At 45.0% G+C, this 24,498-nt stretch overlaps 2 protein-coding genes, 1 non-coding gene and 3 pseudogenes across 3 annotated transcripts; all 6 read right to left on the bottom strand.

Moving 5' to 3' along the window:
- Positions 1-422: 422 nt before the first annotated feature.
- Positions 423-2,244, bottom strand: LOC123088168 (40S ribosomal protein S20). Its single transcript, XM_044510342.1, has 3 exons — positions 1,991-2,244; positions 1,803-1,916; positions 423-727 (listed from the first exon to the last, which is right to left on the bottom strand). The coding sequence occupies exons 1-3, from the start codon at positions 2,115-2,117 to the stop codon at positions 585-587; spliced, it is 384 nt and encodes a 127-aa protein (XP_044366277.1). The 5' UTR covers positions 2,118-2,244; the 3' UTR covers positions 423-584.
- LOC123088862 (small nucleolar RNA SNORD36) lies at positions 845-920 on the bottom strand. The gene has a single exon (XR_006442135.1). It is a non-coding gene; the product is annotated as a small nucleolar RNA SNORD36 (small nucleolar RNA).
- Positions 1,141-1,223, bottom strand: LOC123088865 (uncharacterized; annotated as a pseudogene).
- On the bottom strand, positions 1,406-1,490 carry LOC123088864 (uncharacterized; annotated as a pseudogene).
- On the bottom strand, positions 1,603-1,688 carry LOC123088868 (uncharacterized; annotated as a pseudogene).
- Positions 2,245-3,034: 790 nt separating the features above from the next.
- Positions 3,035-6,726, bottom strand: LOC123088167 (tRNA 2'-phosphotransferase 1). The gene is made up of 8 exons (XM_044510341.1): positions 6,427-6,726; positions 5,450-5,825; positions 5,210-5,357; positions 4,902-4,991; positions 3,976-4,030; positions 3,778-3,900; positions 3,451-3,507; positions 3,035-3,351 (listed from the first exon to the last, which is right to left on the bottom strand). Exons 2-8 carry the CDS (start codon positions 5,704-5,706, stop codon positions 3,221-3,223), a joined length of 861 nt encoding a protein of 286 aa, XP_044366276.1. The 5' UTR covers positions 5,707-5,825; positions 6,427-6,726; the 3' UTR covers positions 3,035-3,220.
- Between the last annotated feature and the right edge of the window lie 17,772 nt (positions 6,727-24,498).

Below are 24,498 nucleotides of genomic sequence, written 5' to 3'. Positions count from 1 at the left end.
TCACCATTTGTTTGGTAGAGTTTGATTGGATAGTTAGGCCAGTTAGTGATACTGCAGTTGGTGAGGACATTGTGCACTGATTATTTCTTGCTCTTTCAGCAAGCAGTATGTATATATGATTGATTTGTTTTGTTATCTCATTTCAACTGGTTGAATTACCCTAGTTGCAAAGATGTATAATCAGAAAATTTTGCTAACATGCAGGGATTTTCATAAATATAAAGATGTATTGGATATTTCAATGTAATACATCCGATTCAGGAAAAAGCCAGAACATCTTATGTTTGTGAACGGAGGTAGTAGGGATTTGGCACCGCACATCAACGGTAAGGGAGCATAGATAACGCTACCAAATCATAGATGAATAGCGAACCATGTATGAACATTCAACCCAGCACACACAGCAGGGCAACGAAGGAAAATTGACAAAAGATAACTTAGGCACTTAGAATCACGAAGCAAAGAACCTAGTCATACAAAACCCAGTTCTCATACTAGAGAAAGTTTCAAAAACATCTTGGTACGCTGGTGTCTCTCCACCCTTGTAAAAAAGATTTAAAGACACATATAATGGGGCAGCATAACTACTGGTCGCTGATGGTCACCTCGACCTCGACGCCGGGCTCGATGGTGATGGAGGTGATCTGCTTGACTACGTCCGGGGAGCTGACGAGGTCGATCACCCTCTTGTGCACCCGCATCTCAAACCGATCCCAGGTGTTGGTACCTGTTTCACCGGACAAAGAACCAAGTGATTAGACTGAGTTCATCCCAAAATTATATTTTTTTTGAAGGAAAAAAATGGGCAGCAGGATTAACAACAGACAAGTGATTCGTGATGAGCTGAGCATCAGGTTTAAAAAGCTCGATTTTGAAACATCAAATGTATCAGAATAATCTTTTGGAATCATCATTTGCTCAGCCCGTCCACTAGGTGCAAAGACGTCATTCTTGGGGAAATCATCAGAAGTTAAATGAATAAAACTACTTGTGGCATAAGCTACAATCATATGGTACTGGATTAAAAATGTGCAAGTACACATGTTGTAAACATCAAGAGAGGGCCTACACTTGACAGATCACCCGCGTTGCCTACTAGGAGAAACAAGTGCAAAGAAGAAAAACAAACAACAGAGAGGCTAGCCATCAGTCTTAAAAAGCTCGATTTTGTATTATTCCTCAAAGAGAATCTCAGGAATATGTTGTTGTAGCATCATCTGACCAGCCCATCCATCATTTAACACAAGCCAAAAAATCAACACCACACACAAGCATCCGCCATGGATTGTACCACTGCTAGATCCAAATGTGCTATGGATTCCAACTGACAAACAGATCGACTCCTACGCAGGACGACCAACAACAATAGACTATCACTCAACTTATTCACTAGCACTAGACAAACCAAGCATCAGTTTTAAAAAGCTCGGTTTAAGATGCATCAATGATGGTGAAATCTCAGTAGCATCTCCTTGTAACATCATATGCTCAGCTGACAAACGACTCAGATTGTAACTCCTCTACATTCATATACACTACAAACACACAGAGCTGCATCTCTAGATACACAAGAACAAAGCAACACGTTGATTGATGGCATGCGAGGCATCAGTTTTAAAAAGCTCGATTTTTAGATCGTCAAGGGCCGGAAAGGCCTCAGCGGTCTAAATGTTTCACATCCTCTGCTCAGCACGCCACCATTCATCACAGCGATTGATTCCTATTGTCTAAACAGCCGGACATCCACAAAAAACAAACATGACGAACAGAGGGGCGCGAGAGAGGGGGAGACGGGTGGGTACCTTCTCCGCAGGGGGACTTCCTGGTGGTGATGTTGAGCACCTTGGTGGGCATCCGGACGGGGCCCTTGACCTTGAGCTGCTTCTCCTTGGCGCCCTTCACCAGATCCGAGCACACTGCACACGCACAAACGTCAGACGAAGGCCAGCCAGACGAACGACGAACGAACGGGGAGCAAGAAATCACAGACCCTTCTCGAGGTTCTTGACGGACTTGGAGGAGAGGGTGATGCGGATGCGGTGCTGCACCTCCTGGGTGCCCTCGAACCCGAGCTTCCCCGACTTCATCGGCGGCGCGTAGGCCAGCTCCGTCGCCATGGCTGCCGGTGGCGGGCGGGGGAGGGCGAGCTAGGGTTGAGGAGGCGGCGGCGGCGGCGCTGGGGGGGGTGGAGCTCGCTAGGTTTTGCTGGGCGCAGCGGGCGCTCCGCTTTATGTAGAGGAGTCTGTGATGGGAGGACGCATGGGCTTGGGCTGTGCGTGGAGTCTTCGCGGGCTTTCGGCCTTGGGCTGGGCCACCCGTCGTAAAAGGAAAAGAGGTCTACAAAAGGCCTGCTCTAATGTTCTCTAAAAAGATCTAGAGCTAATAACGTGTTAGAGCACAAAAATTACACAAGAAATCTAGAGCTAATAATTTGTCTCAAAAAAATAAAGTCCCATAAATCAGTCCAATGAAATCCACGGTACATGCACCCGGTCAACATTCAGAGAACAACTTCGATCATGTTATTTTGCTCCCAAGAAGCGATAAGCACGAAACTAAAAGAAACTGAGCCGAACTGAAAGGGGTTGTGTTTTACTAGCGAGCTCAAGATGAAACTTGGACCGAACCTGACCGACACCGCTACAGATGACAAACATCAAAACTATCTCTACAACTGGTTAACAAGACTGAAGGGGGGCAATCCAATGGTAAAAAAACCCAGTGATTGCCCCCTGGATGCATGTATGATGATGAACAAAATAAACAGTTGAAGCAATCGCAGGACAATTGATCACCCGGTATACATAGTTTCCACCCTTGCCCCAATCAATCAGAGGACTCTCGTGGTCTAGACAGAAAATCGCATTTTGCCCGAGCCGAAAGCACACCAAAAGTGAAACCAAAAATCGCATAGCGGGCAGGCCAGCAGAAATCACTTTACGTAAATTTACATATTATTATTTTTTTGAAACCACCGTAGAATGCATGCAAATTTTATGTATTTTTGGATGAAACTTCGCAGATCCACACATCATAAACAAAATTTGCTACCCCATAAAATCCGGTCATCATCACCATACGCAGGTTTCCCACAACCAGTACAAGGTCCACAGCAGCAGCAGAATGATGCCCCCTCTCATATACCAGGGTTACATGATGAAACCACGGCCCTTTTAGATATTACAACGCGGTTGATTTCCTTTTTCGCAAGGAGAATCTTCTACCTCTGGAACGGTATCGGTGCACGTCCTGGCCAAGTTTCGATCTTCTCGAAGTACTTGACGGGGACGACGCCGTCGAAGCCCTCCGTCAGTATCACCTTGTTGTCTGAGATGTATAGCTTCATCCCGTCTGGGAAACAAATTTGGAAATCAAATGTTAGCCTCTAGTCCAGAGGTAGAGGCTGGAGAGCCCTGATCATTTGCTGCTATTTACATGCGGCGGTCATACCTTGCAGTGCCTTTCTGACATTCAAATATATCAATATGTTTGCGCCACTCCGCATACCTGAAGAACACAAACCGTTAGTCCATGAAAAGGCAGAGGTGGAAGAAACATTAGACCACGAGCTGGGAATATATAATTATGGAGCATGAGTTGATGATGCACCTAAATAATGGAGAACAGCAATAACTGGGAGCACGTCAGATTTACATTGGAAAGATAAAATATGGATAATTTTCAGCATGATTTTACATGGAAGAACAGCCTTAGTCCTTCTATTTGTTTCCATAAGAACAAACTCAATAATAGTATGTCCGAAATGGAAAATCATACCACTAATAACTCCCCCATCCGATGGTAAACCACTTGAGAAATGTACATGTAGCCTTGCCATACGTTTAAGCCCATATTTCAGTATTGAATCAACATTTTTCCTGTAAGTTCCATGGACACAGACTGTGGATAGAAAGAATTAGCACAAACGCCAGCCATTCAGGAGAGGATGCAAACACGAGTGTTAAAATCAAGTACCTGAGACTTCATCAGCCGATAGAATTGGTTTCAACAAGCTCTCTGATGTAACAGTCTGCAAGAGGTTTACTCGATTATTATAAACGCAAACTTGATTCACTAATTCCACTATGCTGGTTGCTTGCAAATACAGTTCAACTGATGCTAGAATAAGGTAGCATATCACATTCCACAAACAACCCCAACAAGGAAACAGAACAGGAACTCTGCTCCCAGAAATATGCAAAAATTAGAATGAAGATACATTGGAATTATGTGTCTTCTGATTAAATTAGGGTGTTTGGAATATGACCTCAAGAACTGTGATGGAACATGTAACAATGAAGACAAGTCACTAAAAGATAAGTTGATTGTATTCTCTGACCTAAGATCAGATATGATTTCTTTCAAAACATACCCACAGGTTACAAAGCTACATTGGTACAATCCTGTAATAGCTTAGGCATCAGAGAGGACAGGAGTGTCTTAAATCTTAATTACTAACATGGAAGCTCAACCGTAGTGCTACAGAAGAATATACACTATCGCTGTATGCCAGTATAGCACATCGAGGATAAGTCCAAGCCATTATAAGCACGATGAATTGCAACTTCATTCCTAGTACGGGCCAACAACGACCGATGATATAATTCTTATGACTAGTTAACAATAAGAAAACTACCACCGAGATTATAATACTGTAAAAGCATTCACATCTCAAGCTAAAGCACACAATGCCCCATATGTAGTTGATTCAAAAAATAGTCTGTATAAAAATCCCAAAGAGGGTGCATGCCACTATTAGGGCTCCTTTTGTATGTCTAATTTTCTCAGAAGTTACAGAAAAACAATGGTTACAAGGCAGGTGATCAAGAACATGATAAACACACCATACTTGTAGAAAAAAGAATACATTAGTGCAGGGGGCGTTCAGGCAGAGAACATACTGTCACAGTGTGCCCCTGGTTAGCTCGAATCAGCAGCTCGCCATCCTCCTCCAACAGACCAAATCTCTGCTTGTTGTCTCGCCTGACCGCCTACATGCAAATTTGCAGAATTTTACTCAAAGCAGCTTACAACTCACAACAAGTTCAATAGTAACCTGATTAATTTTACAGCTTAGAGATATTTCCCAGTTTAAGCTCAAGGTGATAGCTAAAAAGATTAAAACAACATGTAGCAGACACAAGTACACCAGGGTGCTCAGAAAAATCATCTACTGTTAAGCAGGAAGATGAGGCATGAGCAAAATTACCTCCCTGATTTCATCCACCGTGTGGGAGTTGAGCGGAACCTTGGCGAAGGTCTCCAGGTTGAGGCGGAGCAGGTCGCGGACCCGCACATAGCCATCGCTCCTCATGTTCAGCCTCAGCTCCGGCGCCATGTGCCGCAAGACCCTCGTCCTGAGAAGAGAAGCACAGAAGCACTAATGAGTACCCAGCTAGCAACAACACGACTGCAGAGAGGGGAGCTGGGGTTTGTGCCGGTGTATTACAGGAGGCGGCCGAGGGCGTCGATGCGGTTTCCGCCGTCGCCACCGCCGCCGCCGCCACGTCCACCCGGCCGCCTGCCACCGCCACGGCCGCCACGCGGCTGGTGCGTGGAGGCAAAGGCGGCAGCATTGGAGCGGTAGCCAGAGGAGGAGGAGGGGTTCATGGTGGGAGGGAGGCGGAAGGTTGAGGGGAAGGAGGGGTGGAGGAGGAGGAGGGCGCGTATCGGGGAGGAGATTGTGGCGGCAGTGAGGGCTCTCATAAGCAGCAGAAGCGGCGGCGGTGACACGACCGGCGACGCGCGGTGGCGGCCGGACGACCCCTGCTGGTGAAGACGGGTGAGCTCAGCCGGGTTGCTGCCTGGGCTTGCGCTACGGTAACCTGGAAGATTAAAGACATGGAGTGTTGTCAATTACAAAAAATCAAATCCCACGCAATTAATTTCAAAAGCTAAAAAGGAAAAGTTATAAAAGTGAATGGTAACCAAGTTAATGTTCACAGCACAATTTCTCTCTTATTATTTGTTAATTGTGTAATCTTAACTTGAAACTTGTGGCATCCATGTGAAGCTAGTTGAATTTCTTTGTCAGATCTTTTACGTCAATATGGTTGGAAATACAGAGGGCGAGACAGCAGCTAGCTAGGCAGATGGTAGATGTATGTTCAGAGTATATGAGGACCATGTTACTGTTCAGAAACTAGTAATACGAAGATGATAGCCAGGCAAAACTACCGTAGGCCTAGATAGTGATTACCTTAACAAGTAGCCATATAGTAACAAGTAAAACACGGATGAAATCCTAAACATCAATCAATTTCTAATGTTCTAAGAAAGTAACACTTGCTAGATAACAGAAGCAGCAACGTGGGGTATCAATCAGCCTGAGGCGCTCGACTTGAGGGGCGCTAACGAACGATTCTGCAGCAAGGCTCGCCAGATTCAGAAGCAGGAAGCGGCGGTAGATAAGCTCGATGGACGCACCTCACGGGCTCCTCCCGGGCCTGGAAGAAGAACGAGGCGGCGGCGGCGGCGGTGGAGGAGTCTGGCACGCTCGGCGGAGGGGCAGCGGGGCGGCGGAGGGGAGCATCCGACGGGACCGCGTGGGAGGCGCAGGAGGAGGGCGCGCGCGGCGGAGGAGCGGCGTGTCGGCGAGGGTCGGGGGGCGGTGGCGGCGGCGGAGCGAGAGGGTCGGGAAGATGAGATGCGATGCGAGAGACGCTCCTTTTTTTCTTCAAGTTTTTTCCGACCGACCGACCGAGCGAGCCCGAGGTGCGATTTTTCAATACACTGAGGGTCAACGAAGTTACATAAAGACGCGCACGCAATGTACAGGCCTGTTCGAAAATGAAGCGCGCGCGCACACACACTCACGGTGCGCACATATATATTTTGAAAATTACTTTCATTGTATCAAATTTATGTAACTGTGCCCAAAAAAGTGATATATTTTTTCATGCAACTTTTAACAAGTGTTTGCATCTTTTGCTAGAAAATTTCATGCATTTTTAAAAAAAGTTTTGCATATATTTTTATAGAACTTAGTGTAACTTTATATTAAAAATGCATCAAATATTTATTCAAAAACACTACCTTACACGGAAATTCCTATAAAAGCAACACTACTTTATATGTAGTTGCGAACCACCTACGGGCTTGGAATCCCAAAGACTGCTGTTTACGTTTTGTTTATTTATTTAATTTTTCCACCTACTAACAGATGGGCCCAAACCGAGTGCCACAGTAGGTCGTTTGACCGGTCAGAGTGCAATACGAATGCTATACAGAGAGTCAGTGACCGTATAATCATCGTTTTACGTATATAATGACCGTGACGAGCGTATTTTAAAGTCCAGTGACCATATCGTATTTAGGACTCAATTTCAGTGACCGCTAATGTATTTATCTCTTTTTCTTCTTCTCTTTTTCTGACGGTGCAAGCCCCCGAGCCCGAGGTGCCGTGCGATTTCTCATTCTCTTTTTCTATAGTGCGTCTTTTTTTTGGAACTCGCATTTTTCTATCGTGTGTAATTAAAATTAATAAAGTTTTCTTGACAAACCTATGAATTTGCTTTCTTCAAGTTCTTATATTGTTTGGGTTTTTTTTCCTCTGCGAAAATAATTCAGATAATATTATCAAAGCTCACGGGAAGTACAAAGCCTCTCAAATGTAATAAAAATTGCATCAAGATGCCAAGACCACCGCACTATCACTGTCACTGTCGTCGCCGGAACGCGCCGTTGCCCTATCAGAGCCGGCTTGACCTTGTCGATGACGGCCGGGAAGTATTCGTGCATGTGCCTCTAAGGACCAGCGCCCTGGAGCCACAATCGTTGTCGTCGTCGTCGTTGAACCCTTGAATAGATCTGAAGCAACTGATACCAAATCTCGCCACACGGCGAGAAACTCTAGCCTCACCGCCCCAAGAAGACGGCGGGAATTTACGCCGGAGCTCCATCGACTACGTCCAGATGGATGAACTTGAGGAGGATCGAAGCCCGAAACGCAAACTCAAAGAAGAAGTGCCGCCATTCACTCGAGCACCGCATCTGCGAGGACTAAAAACTCTAACATAAACTACTAACCGAAGCGGAGGCACCGAGATTCCCCTTCCCGCCATCGGCCGTCGATGCTTTTCCGAGTATATTTTGTATTCGTCCACTCATGAAAGGATCAAATCGATCCCCCCCTCCCCGCCGCCCCCCGCCATCTTACTTAAGCTTTGGAATCTAACAACAACGATGGTTGCGAGTAGTACTACAGCCATCTTGCTTGTGTGGATGCAGCCTGCATTGCTGCCCATGATGATTTAGGTAAAGTTATCGATTCTTCTGAAATTTTATGTCCTATTAGCAATCAAACGTGCGTCCGTGGCTGGCATCACGCCAACTCACGTGCGAGCACCCCGCCGCCAGGGAAAAGCGCTCATACCCAGGCACTGCTAGGGTTTCACCTGCCTCCCGCCGGCGCCGGTCTACTTCGTCTCCTTTTACCTTGAGGCCATGCAGGCGTGGTGGATCCCGACCCTTGCTAACCAGAGGGCTTCGACGACTTTGGATGTTTTTCTGAGTTTTCTTAGGGTTTGTGTCCTGCTCAGAGAGAAGAGGCGGCGGTGGCTATTTGAAGATGAAATAAGGTTCTCCCCGCCAAGTGATGTCCTGCAAGTGCACATGGTTTAGTTGTAACTTTTTTGAAGTAAGAATATCGACCCCACAGGAAGCACAGGAATCAATCTTTCATCTTTTAAATGGTGCGAATAAAATGCCTGTAAATTGTTAATTATCCAAAGCAATGGTAAAGTGATGAAAATGATGTTGGAGGTGCAAAGATAAATAAATCAACAAAAGTAGATAACTAGAATTGTAAATGAGAGGCTTGAGACAGCTGGGATTAAAGCATTCCCGAGGAGTCCGTAATCCCCTCTAGTGTGCATCGTGGTGCCTAAACACAATGCTACTTCGGATTCCTAAGCCACTTTACATGTTTCTCTTTGTCGGCAGAGCCAATATAAATACGTGCATACACGCGGCAACTCCGTATCACATATGCCACTACCGTTCTTCCTCACTGGTTATCAAACTGCAATTAAGGGAAAAGATGTCCTCGTGAATGTAGCCAAAGTATTCTCTATTTTACCCTGCTGCAATGATCCGCTTCGAAGGGAGATGGGGCATGTCACGTCACCCACCTCTGCAACCACACGGTTCGCCAACATTAATAACCTTCCATCCAAAGATGGCATACATTGGATGGTCGACTTCATCCAATGTCACGGAGATCATTAACATAAACATGCAAAGACGATGATCTATTATACACTAGAGTTCATCCATGTCCCCAAGAACTAAGGAAACTACTCACTCCTGAGCAACAAACATCATACCCCCAAAGATGGGAAACATGAATGAATCACACATGTAATAAACAAGTTATTCCTCTAGGGTTCTTTCTATTACAATGGGGGAAAGGTAGATGGCGATGATGATGACAGTGGGGATAATGTTGGAGCCTTCTTGATGAAGATTGTGGAGGCGGTGGCCTCCTCCTTGCCGGTCCCTTCCTCCGGATCACTCCGGCGCCTAGGTGTAAGGGCATATTTATCCCCAAGATGTTTTGGTGATTGATGACAATGTTTTTGCGGACTAATCGTGTGCGTTGAGTTCTTTCAGAGATTCATCCATTGGCACGAGACGATTACCTCCCCTCGGTGTGTCATTCAAGACGGTGTAGCTCCTGCGTTTCTCTGTTGGTGGACTAGTTTCGTAGGAGTCACCGTACTATCAAGAGGGGATCCGCTTTGGTAAGGCTAGGGTGGAATCAACACGTACACATCCGTTTCTCACCCGATGTCTTCCTTTCCGCTTCGATGGAGCAGCCTTTCCTTTCCCTTTGCCTGCCCTGACCTACCCCAGCGGTAGTACCGCGGTCCTCAGCGGTAGTACCACCGAAGCTCTCAAGCGGTAGTACCGCTCCCAGAGCGGTAGTACCGCTTTTGGTCTTCGGCCGTAGTACCGCAGTGGTTCCGGGCTACTACCGCCTCGATTCTCGATCGATGTTTTTCGTGTCGGGTTTTGCGGTACTAAGTGCGGTAGTAGCGGCGGTAGTACCGCTCCAAGCGGTAGTACCGCTCCTACTCCCACGGTAGTACCGCTCTGGGGCCAGGTCTCTAATCTCCCCGTCAGCGCGGCAGTACCGCTGGGTGAGAGTGGTAGTACCGCTCTCAGCGGTAGTACCGCCCTGTCCAAGCGGTAGTACCGCTCTGTGCGTGGCTGTTCAGTGGGGTAACGGTTGGATTGGTTTCCCCACTATATAAAGGTGTCTTCTTCCTCCAAGTTGACTTACCTCTTTCCCCCAAAGCTCCATTGTTGCTCCAAGCTCCATTTTCACCCGATCTCTCTCCCTAGCCAATCAATCTTGTTGATTTGCTTGGGATTGGTTGAGAAGGCCCCGATCTACACTTCCACCAAGAGAAATTTGATTCCCCCCACTTATCCCTAGCGGATCTTGTTACTCTTGGGTGTTGAGCACCCTAGACGGTTGAGGTCACCTCGAAGCCATACTCCATTGTGGTGAAGCTTCGTGGTGTTGTTGGGAGCCTCCAAGTGTTGTGGAGATTGCCCCAATCTTGCTTGTAAAGGTTCGGTCGCCGCCTTCAAGGGCACCAATAGTGGAATCACGGCATCTCGCATTGTGTGAGGGCGTGAGGAGATTACGGTGGCCCTAGTGGCTTCTTGGGGAGCATTGTGCCTCCACACCGCTCTAACGAAGACGTACTTCCCTTTAAAAGGAAGGAACTCCGATAACACATCCTCGTCTCCACCGGCTCCACTCTTGGTTATTTCGTGCCTTTACTTTTGCAAGCTTACCTGTGTTACATCTATTGCTTGCTTGTGTGCTAGGTGTCTTTGCATCATATATAGGTTGTTCACGTAGTTGCACATCTAGACAACCTATTTTGTTGCAAGGTTTAAATTATTAAAGAAAAGCTTAAAAATTGTTAGTTGCCTATTCACCCCCTCCTAGTCAACCATATCGATCCTTTCAATTGGTATCAGAGCCTCGTCTCTTTATTAAGGACTTTGTTGTCCGAAGAGTATGGTTGACACCAATGACGGTGCGGAGGAACACTCCAGTGTGAATCCCATCTCGTCTTCGGCCGAAGGGGGAACCTCGGTCTCACGTGAGGAATTCAATGTGGCTTTAGACACATTGAAAACCTCCATGACGGCCGAGGTTAAAAGCATGTTTACTGAATTCCTAGAAGGACTTAAACTATCTACCTCGCCGATGAAAGTGGGTGATCCCACTAACAAGGTGACGGATGCTACCTCCGACAAGGGGGGAGCTAACAACGAAAAGAGTCCTTCTACTAGTGGTAGAAATGGCACCGACATCTTTGCCCATGTGGAACCCCCAATTTATGGCGGGCCGATCCCCTCCACTCATTTGAATCATGCCGGTCCTCCTCCTAAATATGAGAAGCATGAAGATTTTGATTCTTGGGTTTACCGCTTCAAGCGTCATTTAAAACATGTGAACACTAACCTTTGGAGAATCATTGAAGAAGGTTTCTATCCTCATGACCCAAGCAACTTCACCCCTCGAGAAGCCGTGGACAATCAATTCAATGAGAGTGCTCTCTTCATCATCCAAGATGCTATCCTTCCCGAAGATCTCCCTCATCTTCGACCTCATGTCATGGCTAAAGAGGCATGGAAATGTGTCGAGTGTCTCTATCGAGGAAGTGCTAGCATTCAACGCTCCAACTATGAAGTGGTGCAAGATGAAGCCGATGAGTTTGCAATGAAAGAAGATGAAGAACCTCGTGAGGTCTTTCGAAGAGTGACCAAACTCGCGGTCGCTCTCCGAGATCATGGAAGCAAGGACACGGATGACAATTGGATCAAGCGCAAGTTCCTCAAGGCCATGATGCCCTACAACAAGGCCATGTCCTCCGTCATTCGTCAAAGACCGGACTTCCACTCCATGACCTCAAGTGAAGTGTTGGATGAGTTCGTTGCAATGAGTATCTTGGACAAGACCGCCGACAATGCGGTGCTCCGTTCTCAAAGGGCAAAGAAGCCCAACCTTGCTTTGAAGGCCAAGGTTATTATGGAAGAGAGGAAGAAGTGGAAGATGAGGAGAGCAACCCCGAAGACACCAAATTTGATTACCATGAGCACATGGCCCTTGCTTCAAGACAATTTTGGAGCAAGAAGAATTCAAGACCCAACTTCAACAAGAACAACTCAAGTGGCGTCAAGGGCAAGCAACGAGTTAGAACTTGCTTCAACTGTGGCAATGTGAGCCATTTCGTTGCGGATTGTCCTTACGAGAAGCGGGAAGACAATGGTGGCAAGTTCATCCGAAAAGACAAAGCCAAGTCCTTCCCCAACAAGAACAACTTCGCCAAGAAGACCCCCACTCGTGGGTTGGTGGTTCAAGAAGAATACCAAGAGGATGACGATGATGATGAAAATGAAGAAGCAATGGCCATGGCATCCGTTGCCATTGCTACTACTCCCCAGGTGTCTCTCTTTGATTCACCCAACGAGAACATCACCGCCAAGTGCCTCATGGCTAAAGCTTCAAACAAGGTAACCCCCAACATTAAAACCACCATCATTACTAATCTCTCCGTGGAGGATTGCATTGATGAACATGATGGGTCTAATGAAGAAGTGAATGAGTTTGAGTCTTTTATGAGTAAGCTCAAGGGCAAGTCTAAGAAGCATTTTGTTGCTCTCTTGGAACAACTTGGTGAGGCCAATGACATGATCGAGGCTCACGAAGAAACCATCTCTAAGATGGAAGGTCATAGTCGTGACTATGCCGATGAGATATCGGATCTCTCTAATGCTCTTGAGGAAGAACGTGTGCATCGTTTGACTTTTGAGGAGTCATACAACGATGACCATGCTAAGTTAAAGAAAGATCTTGATCATGCTCTTGTCGTGTCTCGTGTGCTAACTTCCAAGAAGGCTGAACTTGGGGCTGATCATGCTAGACTCAAAGAGGAGTTTGAGATACTTGACAAGGCCCACAAGGTCTTGAAGGGTGCTCACGCTAACCTCAAGGAGTCTCATGCTCAACTCCAAGTTAAGCTAACCAAGGAAAAGGCCACCTTTCCTCATATGGTATTAATTGATAATGCATGTGCTACTAACCCGTGTTGTGAGCATGTGCATCTTGTGGAGGAGAATGCCAAGTTGAAGGATCAACTTGAGAAAGGCCTTGTAACATGCATTCAAGGTGAGAAGAACCTCAACGACCTCTTGAGCAATAAAAAGGAAGTTGTGGCCAAGGAAGGAATTGGATTTGCACCCAAGTCCAAGAGCAAGAAGAAGAAGAACGACAAGACCAAACGTCCTCCTCCTCTCAAGCAAACTTTTGTGAAAGAGGGAGAGGGTGCTCCTAAGGAGAAGAAGGAAAAAGTGAAGGGAGTTGACGTCCAAAAGGGCAAAAGCATTTCCTTCAACAAAGCCGGCGACTTTAACCCGTCATATGTGTTGTGCCGTGCTAGTGATGGACATGTTTATGCTAAATTTGTTGGTTCTCCTTATGAGTACATTGAATGGTCTATTTGGGTTCCCAAGACCCTTGTTACTAACATCAAAGGACACATTACTAAATGGGTACCTAAAACCAAGCTTTGATCTCTTGTAGGTGTTTGCTTCCGGTGGGGGATCATGGTTGCTCGATAGTGGAGCAACAAATCATATGACCGGGAGCAAGGACATGGTGGTGGACGTGCAAAAGATTCCATCTATGCCCACCAATGTTGAGTGGGGTGATGCATCACATTCTAAGGTATTGGGTCTCGGCAAGGTTGTCATTTCTCATGATCTAACGATTGAGAAAGTCATGCTTGTTGAGTCCCTTGCATACAATTTGCTTTCCGTTCGTCAACTTGCACTCATGGGTTTTGCTACTTTCTTTGACATTGATACCGTGGCCCTCTTGTGGAGCAAGACTCTTAAAGTAGCCTTTGTTGGGCATGTCGAGAACGGTCTCTATGTGATTAACTTTTCGGAGCGACCCACTAAGACCGCGACATGCCTAATGGCTAAAGTTGACGTGGGATGGCTTTGGCATCGCCGTTTAGCCCACGTCAGTATGAGATCTTTGCAAAGTCTTCTCAAGGGGGACCATGTTCGTGGACTAACAAATGTTAGTTTTGCCAAAGATCGTGCTTGTAGTGCTTGTATTGAAGGAAAGCTTCATGAGAAGGCTCACCCTCCCTCGACCATCATCTACTCGAAGAGACCCTTGGAGCTCCTTCACATGGATCTCTTTGGGCCTCCATCTTTTGATAGTCTTGGAGGAAGAAAGTATTGCTTGGTGATTGTGGATGATTTTTCTAGATACACTTGGGTATACTTCTTCAAGAGGAAGAGTGAGACTCAACAAACCATCATCAACTTTGCAAATGAAGCTCAACATCAACATAATGCAAAGATCTTGACAATCAGAAGTGACAACGGCACCGAGTTCAAGAACTACACCTTGGATGAGTTTCTTAATGATGAGGGGATCAAGCACCAATATGCTGCTCCATATACCCCTCAACAAAATGGTGTGGTGGAGAGGAAGAACCGGACGTTGATGGATGCGGCTAGGACCATGATGGCGGAGTTCAAGTCTCCATACAACTTTTGGGCCGAAGCCATCAACACCGCATGTCATGCATCCAATCGGCTCTATCTCCGCAAAGGCTTGAACAAGACTCCTTATGAGATACTCACCGGCAACAAGCCCAACCTCAAGTATTTCCGGGTGTTCGGTTGTAAGTGTTTCATTCTCAAGAAAGGTGTTCGTTTGTCTAAATTTGAGGCTAGAGCACATGAGGGCATATTTGTTGGTTATGCTACAAACTCCCATGCTTACCGTGTTCTCAACAAGTCCACTAGACTCATTGAGGAGACGTGTAACGTGGAGTTTGACGAAAATAATGGCTCCCAAGTGGAGCAAAGTGGTACTTGTGATGTAGGTGATGAAATTCCTCCCCAAGCCATAAGAAGAATGAGTATTGGTAATATTCTACCCATTGAGGAACCCCTTGTGGCCGAAGGAGAAGGACAATGCTCCACTCAAGTAAAGCCATCACCTCCTCAAGACCCACACGCTTCTGAAGAACAAAGTGAAGGCCCTCAACCTCGTGAACAAGACCAAAGGCAAGATCAACCTCAAGATGGTGGTGAACCTCTAAATGATGCCCAAGGTCAAGTTCTCCCCCTCAAGGAAGTTCAAGATCAAGAACAAGCTCAAGACGGCGCTCAAGATAATCAAGTTAACCCTCCTCCCTCCTCATCTGAGGAGGAATTGGAGCGTCGTGCCGTGAAGATTGCTTCCAAGCTCACCACCCAAGTCCATCTCATGGAAAATGTGGTTGGAAGCCTAAGAAAGGGGGTAAGCACTCGTAGACAATTAGCAAACTATTGTGAACATCACGCGTTTGTCTCTTGTGTTGAACCCCAAAAGGTCTATGAGGCGCTCGAAGACTCGGATTGGCTCAATGCCATGCATGAAGAACTCAACAACTTCGAGTACAACAAGGTGTGGAGATTGGTGCCAAGGCCATCGGGGGACCACAACGTCATTGGAACCAAGTGGATTTTCAAGAACAAGCAAGATGCTCATGGAAACATCGTTCGCAACAAGGCAAGATTGGTAGCACAAGGCTACTCCCAAGTCGTGGGTATCGACAACGGTGAAACCTTTGCTCCCGTTGCTCATCTTGAGTCCATACGTTTGTTGATTGCTTATGCTTCCCATCACAACTTTAAGTTGTAACAAATGGATGTGAAAAGTGCTTTTCTTAATGGTCCTATTAATGAGTTGGTCTATGTCAAGCAACTCCCCCGGGTTCGAGGATCCCTACTTCCCGGATCATGTGTATCAACTCGATAAGGCACTCTATGGCCTTAAACAAGCCCCACGTGCGTGGTATGATCACCTTACCGAGTTGTTACAAGATCGTGGATTTGAAGTGGGGCTAATCGATCGCACTCTTTTTACTAAGAAGGTCAAAGGGGAGTTGTTTGTATGCCAACTATATGTTGATGACATTATCTTTGGTTCCCCTAACAAAGCTTTTAATGAGGAATTTGCCTCTCTCATGACCTCCAAGTTCCAGATGTCTTTAATGGGAGAGTTGAAGTTCTTCCTTGGTTTTGACATCAAACAAAGAAGAGAAGGAACCTTCATCAACCAAGCCAAATACACTCAAGACATGCTAAAAAGATTCAAGCTAAGTGATGTCAAGCCAGCTACTACTCCAATGCCCACCAAGTGCCAACTTGACATTGATCCCAATGGTAAAGCGGTGGATCAAAAGGTATATCGCTCCATGATTGGCTCCTTGCTTTACCTTTGTGCATCTAGACCAGATATCATGTTGAGTGTGGGGATGTGTGCACGGTTTCAAGCCGCACCAAATGAAAGTCACTATGTGATGGTCAAGCGAATCTTTCGATATTTGGCTCATACCCCAAACTTTGGCTTATGGTACCCAAGAGGGGCAAACTTCAAGCTTGAAGGATTTACGGATTCCGATTGGGCGGGAGACAAAGTGGATAGGAAGTCCACTTCCGGAGGGTGCCAATTTCTTGGGTGCTCTTTGGTGAGTTGGTCTTCCAGAAAGCAAAGTTGTGTGTCTCTCTCGTTCACCGAAGCGGAATATGTGGCGGCCGGTAGTTGTTGTGCACAACTCTTATGGATGAGGCAAACTTTAAAGGAATACGGTGTCATTTGTGACAAAGTGCCTCTTTGGTGTGACAACGAAAGTGCCATCAAGATTTCTCTCAACCCGGTGCAGCACTTCAAGACGAAGCATATTGAGATTCGGTATCATTTCATCCGGGATCACATTAGGCGAGGGGAGATCGAGCTCAAGTATGTCAACACTCATGATAACCTTGCAGATATTTTCACGAAGCCATTGGATGAAGCAAGATTTCGCGAGTTAAGGCATGAGCTAAATATCATTGATTCAAGCAATGTGACTTGAACCCTTGCACATCCCACCTCACTCAACTTGATGTATAGTTTAGATGTAGGCATGGACATAGGGGGAGTGTTGTTCTCTCAATGAACTTTCCCTCCCCCCATTATGCATAAAATGATCAACTCTTTCACATTAGCCATTTTTTATGGTACATGTGCTTCAAAGACGAGTTTTGGTCATGGGCCCAAGGATAATTCTTCGCGGTGCCATACCAATTGACTCAAACATAGGTGGCTCCGGCCAGCGCCCTCTCTTGAGAGAGGCCAGAGCTCGCTCTGTTTCGTGTGTTTGTTTTGTAAGAGTGGGTTCTGGACCATTGTTAGTGTGTGTGTTGCCTTGTTGGTCTTTTTCTTTCTCTTGGCCTTGCTTTCTCGTCTCCTTGGCGCTTTTGCCGTGTGTCTAGAAGTCGTTTGGTTGCTGAGCGGTATTACCGCTGGTGGCGAGCGGTACTACCGCTCCGTGTAGTACTACCGCCCTCCAGCGCGGTACTACCGCTGTGAGGCGCAGGCAGGGGGTTATATCGGGGCAGGGGGAGTTTCTTCTCCCCCATACCCATTCGCTCGCCCCCTCGCTCTGTTCCTCTCTCTAGCAACCGGCGCCGCGGGAGGGCTCTGGTGGATCTCCCTATCCGGGGCGTTCCTCTCCATTTCCTTCGGTGGAAACGATCCCACCTTGTCCTCTTGCCATGGATGCCGGTATTGCCCCCGTTCCCTCTCTCTTGTTGTCTAGATTTCCAATCTAGCACCTTAGGGGCAATAGTGAAGGAAATATGCCCTAGAGGCAATAATAAAGTTATTATTTATTTCCTTATATCACGATAAATGTTTATTATTCATGCTATAATTGTATTAACCGGAAACATAATACATGTGTGAATACATAGACAAACAGAGTGTCACTAGTATGCCTCTACTTGACTAGCTCGTTAATCGAAGATGGTTATGTTTTCTAACCATAGACATGAGTTGTCATTTGATTAACGGGATCACATCATTAGGAGAATTGATGTGATTGACTTGATCCATTCCGTTAGCTTAGCACTTGATCGTTTAAGTATGTTGCTATTGCTTTCTTCATGACTTATACATGTTCCTATGACTATGAGATTATGCAACTCCCGTTTACCGGAGGAACACTTTGTGTGCTACCAAACGTCACAACGTAACTGGGTGATTATAAAGGTGCTCTACAGGTGTCTCCGAAGGTACTTGTTGGGTTGGCGTATTTCGAGATTAGGATTTGTCACTCCGATTGTCGGAGAGGTATCTCTGGGCCCTCTCGGTAATGCACATCACTTAAGTCTTGCAAGCATTGCAACTAATGAGTTAGTTGCGAGATGATGTATTACGGAACGAGTAATGAGACTTGCCAGTAATGAGATTGAACTAGGTATTGGATACCGACGATTGAATCTCGGGCAAGTAACATACCGATGACAAAGGGAACAACGTATGTTGTTATGCGGTTTGACCGATAAAGATCTTCGTAGAATATGTAGGAGCCAATATGAGCATCCAGATTCCGCTATTGGTTATTGACCGAGAATAGTTCTAGGTCATGTCTACATTGTTCTCGAACCCGTAGGGCCCGCACGCTTAAGGTTTCGATGACAGTTATATTATGAGTTTACATGTTTTGATGTACCAAAGGAGTTCGGAGTCCCGGATGAGATCGGGGACATGACGAGGAGTCTCGAAATGGTCGAGACGTAAAGATTCATATATTGGATGATATGGTTAGGCCAAGGGGTCAAGCCCATGAGGCTTTAGGTCGGTGCAAAAGGAGTTTTGCGGAGGCCAGGGGGCCAAACGCTGGAGACCCTGGCGTCTGGCCCTGGGCCAGATGCCGAGGCCCATGGCGTCTAGACCAGACGCCAAGGATTGTGGCGTCTGGCCCTGTAGTCCGAGAAGGACTCTTGCCTTTCGGGTGAAACCGACTTTGTGGAGGCTTTTACTCCAAGTGTCGACCCCAAGGCTTAACATATAAATAGAGGGGCAGGGCTAGCACCAAAGACACAACAATTGATCCCTTGGATCTCTTAGCCGTGTGCGGTGCCCTCCTCCACCATAGTCCACCTCGATAATATCGTAGCGGTGCTTAGGCGAAGCCCTGCGACGGTAGAACATGAAGATCGTCACCACGCCGTCGTGCTGACGGAACTCTCCCTCGACACTCGGCTGGATCAGAGTTTGAGGGACGTCATCGAGCTGAACGTGTCCTAGAACTCGGAGGTGCCGTAGTTTTGGTGCTTGATCGGTCGGGCTGTGAAGACGTACGACTATATCAACCGCGTTGTGCTAACGCTTCCGCTTACGGTCTACAAGGGTATATAGACAACACTCTTCCCTCTCGTTGCTATGCATCACCATGATCTTGTGTGTGCGTAGGATTTTTTTTGAAATTACTACGTTCCCCAACAGTGGTATCAGAGCCAGGTTTTATGCGTAGATGTCATATGCACGAGTAGAACACAAGTGAGTTGTGGGTGATACAAGTCATACTGCTTACCAGCATGTCATACTTTGGTTCGGCGGTATTGTGAGATGAAGCGGCCCGGACCGACATTACGCGTACGCTTACGGGAGACTGGTTTCACCGTTACGAGCACTCGTGCTTAAAGGTGACTGGCGGGTGTCTGTCTCTCTCACTTTAGCTGAATCGAGTGTGGCTACGCCCGGTCTTTGTGAAGGTTAAAACAACACTAACTTGACGAACTATCGTTGTGGTTTTGATGCGTAGGTAAGAACGGTTCTTGCTAAGCCTGTAGCAGCCACGTAAAATTTGCAACAACAAAGTAGAGGACGTCTAACTTGTTTTTGCAGGGCATGTTGTGATGTAATATGGTCAAGACGTGATGCTATATTTTATTGTATGAGATGATCATGTTTTGTAACCGAAGTTATCGGCAACTGGCAGGAGCCATATGGTTGTCGCTTTATTGTATGAAATGCAAACGCCCTGTAATTGCTTTACTTTATCACTAAGCGGTAGCGATACTCGTAGAAGCAATAGATGGCGTAACGACAACGATGCTATGATGGAGATCAAGGTGTCGCGCCGGTGACGATGGTGATCACGATGGTGCTTCGAAGATGGAGATCACAAGCACAAGATGATGGTGGCCATATCATATCACTTATATTGATTGCATATGATGTTTATCCTTTATGCATCTTATCTTGCTTTGATTGACGATAGCATTTTAAGATGATCTCTCACTAATTATCAAGAAGTGTACTCCCTGAGTATGCACCGTTGCGAAAGTTCTTCGTGCTGAGACACCACGTGATGATCGGGTGTGATAGGCTCTACGTTCAAATACAACGGGTGCAAAACAGTTGCACACGCGGAATACTCAGGTTAAACTTGACGAGCCTAGCATATACAGATATGGCCTCGGAACACGGAGACTGAAAGGTCGAGCGTGAATCATATAGTAGATATGATCAACATATTGATGTTCACCGTTGAAACTACTCCATCTCACGTGATGATCGGACATGGTGTAGTTGATATGGATCACGTAATCACTTAGAGGATTAGAGGGATGTCTTTCTAAGTGGGAGTTCTCAAGTAATATGATTAATTGAACTTTAATTTATCATGAACTTAGTCCTGGTAGTATTTTGCAAATTATGTTGTAGATCAATAGCTTGCATTGTTGCTTTCATATGTTTATTTTTATATGTTCCTAGAGAAAATTGTGTTGAAAGATGTTAGTAGCAATGATGCGGATTGGATCCGTGATCTGAGGTTTATCCTCATTGCTGCACAGAAGAATTATGTCCTTAATGCACCGCTAGGTGACAAACCTATTGCAGGAGCAGATGCAGACGTTATGAACGTTTGGCTAGCTCAATATGATGACTACTTGATAGTTTAGTGCACCATGCTTAACGGCTTAGAATCGGGACTTCAAATACGTTTTGAACGTCATGGACCATATGAGATGTTCCAGGAATTGAAGTTAATATTTCAAGCAAATACCCGGGTTGAGAGATATGAAGTCTCCAACAAGTTCTATAGCTAAAGGATGGAGGAGAATCGCTCAACTAGTGAGCAAGTGCTCAGATTGTTTGGGTACTACAATCGCTTGAATCAAGTGGGAGTTAATCTTCCAGATAAGATAGTGATTGACAAAGTTCTCTAGTCACCATCACCAAGTTAGTAGAACTTCGTGATGAACTATAGTATGCAAAGGATGACGAAAATGATTCCCGAGCTCTTCGTGATGTTGAAATCAACGAAGGTAGAAATCAAGAAAGAACATCAAGTGTTGATGATTGACAAGACCACTAGTTTCAAGAAAAGGGCAAAGGGAAAGAAAGGGAAACTTTAAGTAGAATGGCAAACAAGTTGTCACTCCCGTGAAGAAGACCAAAGATGGACCAAAGCCTGAAACTGAGTGCTTATACTGCAAAGGAAATGGTCACTGGAGGCGGAAATGCCCTGAATATTTGGTGGATAAGAAGGATGGCAAAGTGAACAAGGGTATATTTGATATACAGGTTATTGATATGTGCCTTACTAGTGTTTATAGTAACCCCTGAGTATTTGATACTTGTTCGGTTGCTAAGATTAGTAACTCGAAACAGGAGTTACAGAATAAACAGAGACTAGTTGAAGGGGTAGTGACGATGAGTGTTGGAAGTAGTTCCAAGATTGATATGATCATCATCACACTCTCCCTAAACTTTTGAGATTTGTGTAGAACCTAAATAAATGTTATTTGGCGTTTGCTTGAGCATGAATATGATTTGATCATGTTTATTGCAAAACGGTTATTCATTTAAAATCAGAGAATAATTGTTGTTCTATTTACATGAATAAAACCTTCAAATGGTCATACACCCAATGAAAATAGTTTGTTGGATCTCGATCGTAGTGATACACATATTCATAATATTGATGCCAAAAGATGCAAAGTTAATAATGATAGTGCAACTTATTTGTGGCACTGCCGTTTGGGTCATATCGGTGTAAAGCGCATGAAGAAACTCCATAAAGATGGATCTTTGGAATCATTTGGTTATGAATCATTTGATGCTTGCGAACCGTGCCTTTTGGGCAAGATGACTAAAACTCCGTTCTCCGGAACAATGGAACAAGCTACTGACTTATTGGAAATAATACATACCGATGTATGCGATCCAATGAGTGATGATGCTCGTGGCAAGTATCGTTATTTTCTGACCTTCACAAGATGATTTGAGCAGATATGGGTATATCTACTTGATGAAACATAAGTCTGAAATAGTTGAAAGGTTCAAAGAATTTCAGAGTGAAGTGGAAAATCATCATAACAAGAAAATAAAGTTTCTGCGATCTGATCATGGAGATGAATATTTGAGTTACGAGTTTGGTCTTCAATTAAAACAATGTGGAATAGTTTCACAGCTCACGCCACCTGGAACACCACAACATTATGGTGTGTCCGAACGTTGTAACCGCACTTTATTTGATATGGTGCGATCAATGATGTCTCTTACCGATTTACCAATATTGTTTTGGGGTTATGCATTAGAGACAGATGCATTCACGTTAAATAGGGCACCATCTAAATCCGTTGAGATGACACCGTATGAACTATGGTTTAGCAGTAAACCTAAGCCATCGTTTCTTAAAGTTTGGAGTTGCGATGCTTATGTGAAAAAGGTTTTCAACCTGATAAGCTCGAACCCAAATCAGAGAAGTGCGTCTTCATAGAATACCCAAATGAAACTGTTGGGTACTCCTTCTATCACAGATCCAAAGGCAAAACATTCGTTGCTAAGAATGGATCCTTTCTAGAGAAGGAGTTTCTCTCGAAAGAAGTGAGTGGGAGGAAAGTAGAGCTTAATAAGGTAATTTGTACCTTCTCCCGAATTGGAAACTAGTTCATCACTGAAATCAGTTCCAGTGATGCCTACACCAATTAGTGAGGAAGCTAATGATGATGATCATGAAACTTCAAGATCAAGGTAATACCAAAACCTCGTAGGTCAACCAGAGTAAGATCCATACCAGAGTGGTGCGGTAATCCTATTCTGGAAGTCATGTTACTAGACCATGATAAACCTACGAACTATGAGGAAGCGATGATGAGCCCAGATTCCGCGAAATGGCTTGAGGCCATAAAATCTGAGATATGATCCATGTATGAGAACAAAGTATGGACTTTGATTGACTTGCTCGATGATCAGCAAGCCATGTTAAATAAATGGATCTTCAAGAGGAAGACATATGTTGATAGTAGTGTTACTATCTACAAAGCTAGACTTGTCGAAAAATGTTTTTGACAAAGTTCAAGATGTTGAATACAATGAGATTTTCTCACTCGTATCGATGCTTAAAAGTCTGTCCGAATCATGTTAGCAATTGCCACATCTTATGAAATCTGGCAAATGGATGTCAAAACTGCATTCCTTAATGGTTTTCCTAAAGAAGAGTTGTATATGATGCAACCAGAAGATTTTGTCAATCCTAAAGGTGCTAACAAAATGTGCAAGCTCCAGCGATCCATCAATGGACTGGTGCAAGCATCTCGGAGTTGGAATATACGCTTTGATGTGTTGATCAAAGCATATGTTTTTATACAGATTTTTGGAAAGGCCTGTATTTACAAGAAAGTGAGTGGGAGATCTATAGCATTTCTAATATTATATGTGGATGACATATTGTTGATTGGAAATGATATAGAAATTCTGGATAGCATGAAAGGATACTTGAATAAGAGTTTTTCAAAGAAAGACCTCGGTGAAGCTGCTTACACATTGAGCATCAAGATCTATATTGATAGATCAAAACGCTTGATAAGATTTTTCAATGAGTACATACCTTGATAAATTTTTGAAATAGTTCAAAATGGAACAGTCAAAGAAGGAGTTCTTGCCTGTGTTGCAAGGTATGAAGCTGAGTAAGACTCAAGACCCGACCATGGCAAAAAATAGAAAGAGAATGAAAAGTCATTCCCTATGCCTCAGTCATAGGTTCTATAAAGTATGCTATGCTGTGAACCAGACCTATTGTATACCTTGCTCTGAGTTTAAGAAAGGAATACAATTTTGATCTAATAGTAGATCATTGGACAGCGGTCAAGAATATCCTTAGTGAGGACTAAGGAGATATTTCTCGATTATGGAGGTGATAAAAGAGTTCGTTGTAAAAGTTGCATCGGTGCAAACTTTTACACTGATCCAGATGACTCTAAGTCTCAATCTGGATACATATTGAAAGTGGGAGCAATTAGCTAGAGTAGCTCCGTGCAGAGCATTGTAGACATAGAAATTTGCAAAATGCTTACGGATCTGAATGTGACAAACCCGTTGACTAAAATTATCTCACAAGCAAAACATGATCACACCTTAGTACTCTTTGGGTGTTAATCACATAGCGATGTGAACTAGATTACTGACTCTAGTAAACCCTTTGGGTGTTGGTCACATGTCGATGTGAACTATGGGTGTTAACCACATAAAGATGTGAACTATTGATTTTAAATCACATGGCGATGTGAACTAGATTATTGACTCTAGTGCAAGTGGGAGACTGAAGGAAATATGCCCTAGAG

The sequence above is a fragment of the Triticum aestivum genome, chromosome 4A (genome assembly GCF_018294505.1).
Source record: "Triticum aestivum cultivar Chinese Spring chromosome 4A, IWGSC CS RefSeq v2.1, whole genome shotgun sequence".
Classification (NCBI taxonomy): domain Eukaryota; kingdom Viridiplantae; phylum Streptophyta; class Magnoliopsida; order Poales; family Poaceae; genus Triticum; species Triticum aestivum.
This window is presented reverse-complemented; position numbering and strand designations above follow the sequence as displayed.

Bases quoted from the DNA above. Each gene is read 5' to 3' on its own strand.
- LOC123088167 (XM_044510341.1), bottom strand. From the start codon at position 5,706: ATGAGAGCCCTCACTGCCGCCACAATCTCCTCCCCGATACGCGCCCTC. The intron at 5,358-5,449 runs GTAATACACCGG...TTCTCTTCTCAG, and splicing joins GACGCCCTCGGCCGCCTCCT to GACGAGGGTCTTGCGGCACA. The intron at 4,992-5,209 runs GTAATTTTGCTC...ATTTGCATGTAG, and splicing joins CGGTGGATGAAATCAGGGAG to GCGGTCAGGCGAGACAACAA.
- LOC123088168 (XM_044510342.1), bottom strand. From the start codon at position 2,117: ATGGCGACGGAGCTGGCCTACGCGCCGCCGATGAAGTCGGGGAAGCTC. The intron at 1,917-1,990 runs GTCTGTGATTTC...GTGCGTGTGCAG, and splicing joins CGTCAAGAACCTCGAGAAGG to TGTGCTCGGATCTGGTGAAG. The intron at 728-1,802 runs GTACCCACCCGT...CCGGTGAAACAG, and splicing joins GAAGTCCCCCTGCGGAGAAG to GTACCAACACCTGGGATCGG.